General features: G+C 46.1%; 1 protein-coding gene across 1 annotated transcript in view; it reads left to right on the top strand.

The window, feature by feature from the left end:
- Positions 1–1,944, top strand: part of LOC139581935 (amyloid beta A4 precursor protein-binding family B member 1-interacting protein-like) — an 8,033-nt gene extending 6,089 nt beyond the window's left edge. The window contains exon 3 of the mRNA XM_071412128.1: positions 674–1,944. Coding sequence (XP_071268229.1) covers positions 674–1,185 — 512 coding nt within the window. The 3' untranslated portion in view covers positions 1,186–1,944. The remainder of the gene's footprint in view (positions 1–673) is intronic.
- Positions 1,945–5,238: the final 3,294 nt, after the last annotated feature.

A 5,238-nucleotide genomic window follows, 5' to 3' on the forward strand; every position in this document is an offset into this window, starting at 1 on the left:
CCTAACCCTAACCTTAACCACACTGCTTGCATTGTGCCTAACCCTAACCTTAAATTAATATCTAAAAGCACATTTTTGTTTTCATGAACTTTTTTGAAAAAGCCAATGTTGACTTGTGGCTGTGGTAACTAGTAACATTCTTCCTTCCAGGGTGTATTTGTCTTGGTTCCCATGGCAACAGAATCTCATATCTCATCCGGTTTGAGAGGCTTTCTCTCCCTACCAGGCAGCTGTGGTATGGTGCTGACACACTGATCAATCCCAACATTAAAGGCATGATGTATTGTTGTCTCTACCTTCTTGCCCTTTGTGCTGTTGTCTGTGCCCAATAATGTTTGGAACCATGTTTTGTGGTGCTACCATGTTGTGTCGCTACCATGCTGTTGTCATGTTGTGTTGCTACCATGCTGTGTTGTCATGTGTTGCTGCCTTGCTATGTTGTTGTCTTAGGTCTCTCTTTATGTAGTGTTGTTTCTCTTGGCGTGATTCTCCACACTATACTTGCTTGTTTTATTACATAAACTGAAAGTAGGCAAACTATTAGAATTTTAGCAACCAGGAAATGGCGGAGTTATTTCTGCATAGTGCACCTTTAAAGTTCTATTCTCTCCCCCTTTCTCCATCCCCTTTCTCCATCCCCCTTTCTCTTTCTCGCTCTCTCACTCTGCTACAGGTGGGCGATCAACCTTTCCCAAGCCTGTGCCCTCCGACTTCCCAGACACCAGTCGTCACGCCGACCAGCCCGTCGACGACCCCTGCCCCCCCAGCACTGCCGTCAGCCAACCAGAAACAAGCACCACTCTGGACCTGCGAAACGGCCTGTCTATCAACACCCCTCCTCCTGCTAATCTCCCACCTCTCCATCCCCCTCCTCCAGCTCCAGCCTCAGTCCCAGCCCCGGTCAGCCCCGACCTTCCTCCCCCTTCTCCCCCCTCTCCGCCCCTGCCTGACATGAGCCCCAAGCGGCCCACCACCCTCGCCCTGAAGACCCTGCCGCGCCCCAGCACCGTCAAGGAGAATGGGGGACCCCCACAAGGTGTCAATGAGGAAGAGGAGGAGAGGAAGGGGATGGAGGAAGATCTAAAAAAGTGTATTGAGGATTTTAGGAAAATCAAAGTTCCTAAAGTCTTCCCTGACAAGAAGAGGCACTGGCAGAGCGACCTACTGAAGAAATACGACGCCTAGGGGCATTGACGTTACCACGGCAACCTAACAGACCCAACACAAAAAGATTGTGTTACTGTGCATATCGGATTACAGTAATAAGCAGTGTGTATCAATGCTTGGCTTGAATAGGACTTGCATTAAATTGGCATTGGACTTTAGAAATCAGGCATGTATGAAACTGTACTAGACTACATTGATTCCGGTGGTTTTATTATCACATAAATGCTATTATCACATAATGCTTTCTGGTTCATGGTTCCATATACTCATATACTCACCTTTACTTGAAGCAAAAACTATGAGGACAATACAATTAACTGTCAGCAACACATGGAACGAATACGTTTACAGGCTCGTGCTGCTGATGAAGATATCTACTTTACATGTCAACAGCAAATGGATACTATGTCTGATATTAGACTGGACAACTATAATATCATATACAAAGGACTGCTATAACTGATATTAGACTGGACAACTATAATATCATATACAAAAGACTCCTATGACTGATATTAGACTGGACCTATATACTGTATAATATCCAGAGGACTATGAACTAAAATGAGACTGATATTCTTGCCAATGAGAAAAAGATCCTTATAGAGAATGTTAGTGCAATGTCTTTTACCCACACAGAGGAACGTTTGGAAACAGAGTTTTCAGTTCTGTGATTCCACTTTCACCCTTGACGAGATCAATATATTAGTATGTTCTGGAATAGATCTATATGTTGGCCCTGTTCTCTAGTAATAATCAGGCTAATGGAGAATAATAGTGTTATTTTAGTTCTGAGGAGCTTCACCTCACTGATGCAACATAAAATAAAAGGAAATCCCTGTGATCTCTGGGTCTATTAATGTCAAGTGTTTTAACTTATTAATATTAACACAAGCTTCAAAGCCTAGTCCACCTAACCTGCACACAAACCCACACACATACAGCCAGATAAAAGCTTTTCCAGATTGGTTTTGGGTTTATTATGATGCCATTATCCAAGCCCAAGACAGAATAATATTGAATGTGATTGAATTCTAATTGTGGTATTGTGATTAGCTAAGACGGGAACAGTTGAAGAACAACTTCATGACCAACACAATCACATACTTATTATTACCATCTGTGCTGTGGCATAGACATCATCACTCAGCCTGGCCTAATGAATGAATCAGCCTGGCGTCTCTCTCTCTCTCTCTCTCTCTCTCTCTCTCTCTCTCTCTCTCTCTCTCTCTCTCTCTCTCTCTCTCTAAGAGCAGAACGTTAATTACAGTAAATAGATTATTTTAAAGGCTGTCCTCCTGAGGAAAGCGTTTTAATTGTCACAGTGGTGCTCTGTGTGTGTTTGTGTGTTTTAATTGTCACAGTGGTCCATGTGTGTTTGTGTGTTTTAATTGTCACAGTGGTAGTCTGTGTGTGTGTGTGTGTGTGTGTTTGTGTGCTTTTTAATTGTCACAGTGGTGGTCTGTGTGTGTGTGTGTGTGTGTGTGTGTGTGTGTGTGTGTGTGTGTGTGTGTGTGTGTGTGTGTGTGTGTGTGTGTGTGTGTGTGTGTGTGTGTGTGTGTGTGTGTGTGTGTGTGTGTGTGTGTGTGTGTGTGTGTGTGTGTGTGTGTGTGTGTGTGTGTGTGTTTGTGTGTTTTAATTGTCACAGTGGTGGTCTGTGTGTGTTTTTTAATTGTACAAGCACAGCGGTACACTGCCAGACCTGGTCTCCTCTACCGTGATGATTATCTTTAACGTCCACCCAAGGTGTCACTGTGCTCTGTGTATCCATACTCACGAACAGTCATGATGCTCTGTTGAACAGGAACTCTCTTTCTCGCTCTTAGTCTAACCTGGCTTCTCCCGCTCTCTCTCTCGCTCTCTTTCTCTCTCTCTCTCTCGCTCTCTTTCTCTCTCTCCCCATCGCTACTACCCATCCTCTCTTTGACCTGGCTCTATACCTATAGCAGTACAACCTCTCTGTCTTTAATTGTCGTCTGTCTGTCGGTCTCAGGTCTCAGACAAACACACAGCCCTGCAGTGTCTTTCACAAGTTTTACAATCTCTGGGGAAACTGTGTCATTTTGTCTGAAGTTTCAGCTACCCAGACCTGGGTTGAAAAACACTCAAGACGGGCTAAAGCAAAGAGAGATTTGAAATAGTATTTGAACACAGATCTGACTGATACAGGTTCAGGTATTCTTAATCGTTGTAGAAATGATTGTTATGAAATGGGGTTTAGGTACAGATCCTAGATCAGTTCTTCTTTAGACTTCTCAGACAGAGGACATCTGTAGTCTCCCTTTGACATCAAGTCAGTCCTTCTACAGAAGAATGCGAGATTAATTGAATATTTGACTTAAGTGGATGTTTGAATTCAGCCCAGTGTTTATTATCACGGTATCTATCAAGGAGCATTAGAGAGAAAACAAACATCCTCTTTGCTCTGAGTGGAGGGATTAACTCCAGATTAAAGCTTTGTCACGATCCTGAAGGAAACGTCTGAGTTTCCAATGGCAGCCTATTCCCTATATAGTGCATTACTTCTGACCAGGGCCCATTGAGAACAGGCCGTAGCTCTCACCAGCCCAGGGCCCATTGAGAACAGGCCGTAGCTCTCACCAGCCCAGGGCCCATTGAGAACAGGCCGTAGCTCTCACCAGACCAGGGCCCATTGAGAACAGGCCGTAGCTCTCACCAGCCCAGGGCCCATTGAGAACAGGCTGTAGCTCTCACCAGCCCAGGGCCCATTGAGAACAGGCCGTAGCTCTCACCAGCCCAGGGCCCATTGAGAACAAGCCATAGCTCTCACCAGCCCAGGGCCCATTGAGAACAGGCTGTAGCTCTCACCAGCCCAGGGCCCATTGAGAACAGGCCGTAGCTCTCACCAGCCCAGGGCCCATTGAGAACAGGCCGTAACTCTCACCAGCCCAGGGCCCATTGAGAACAGGCCGTAGCTCTCACCAGCCCAGGGCCCATTGAGAACAGGTCATAGCTCTCACCAGCCCAGGGCCCATTGAGAACAGGCCGTAGCTCTCACCAGCCCAGGGACCATTGAGAACAGGCCGTAGCTCTCACCAGCCCAGGGCCCATTGAGAACAAGCCGTAGCTCTCACCAGCCCAGGGCCCATTGAGAACAGGCCGTAGCTCTCACCAGCCCAGGGCCCATTGAGAACAGGCCGTAGCTCTCACCAGCCCAGGGCCCATTGAGAACAGGCCCGTAGCTCTCACCAGCCCAGGGCCCATTGAGAACAGGCCGTAGCTCTCACCAGCGCTCCATAGCTCTGATCCCTGTTGCCTCTGCATTTTGTCAGGCAGTATGAGTTCAAATCAAATCAAATTGTATTTGTCACATCCGCCTAATACAACAGGTGTAATACAACAGGTCACCTTACCGTGAAATGCTTACTTACTTTTTGGGCCTTCCTCTGACACCGCTTAGTATATAGAGTGCATTCGGAAAGTATTCAGACCTCTTGACTTTTTCCACATTTTGTTAAGTTACAGCCTTATTCTAAATCTACACACAATACCCCATAATTACAAACCAAAGACAGGTTTTTAGAAATTCATGCAAATGTATTAAAAATAAAAACAGAAAAAGCTTATTTACATAACGATTCAGACTATGAGACTCGAAATTGAGCTCAGCTGCATCCTGTTTCCATTGATCATCCTTGAGATGTTTCTACAGCTGCATTGAATGGACATGATTTGGAAAGGCACACATTTGTCTATATAAAGGTGCCACAGTTGACAGTGCACGTCAGAGGAAAAAACAAGCAATGAGGTTGAAGGAATTGTCCGTAGAGCTCCGAGACAGGATTGTGTCGAGGTAAAGTTCTGGGGAAGGGTACCATGGGTCGCCCGGTTGCAGCCGGCTGAGACATAGCCCGGGATCGAACCCGGATCTGTGGTGACGCCTCAAGCACTGCAGTACCTTAGACCACTGCGCCACTCAGGAGGCGCCACCAAGAAATATCTGCAGCATTGATGGTCCCGAAGAACACAGTGACCTCCATTTTTAAATGGAAGAAGTTTGGAACCACCAAGGCTCTTCTTAGAGCTGGCCGTGCAGCCAAACTGAGCAAT

The sequence above is a fragment of the Salvelinus alpinus genome, chromosome 7 (assembly GCF_045679555.1).
Source record: "Salvelinus alpinus chromosome 7, SLU_Salpinus.1, whole genome shotgun sequence".
In the NCBI taxonomy this organism is placed as follows: Eukaryota; Metazoa; Chordata; class Actinopteri; order Salmoniformes; family Salmonidae; genus Salvelinus; species Salvelinus alpinus.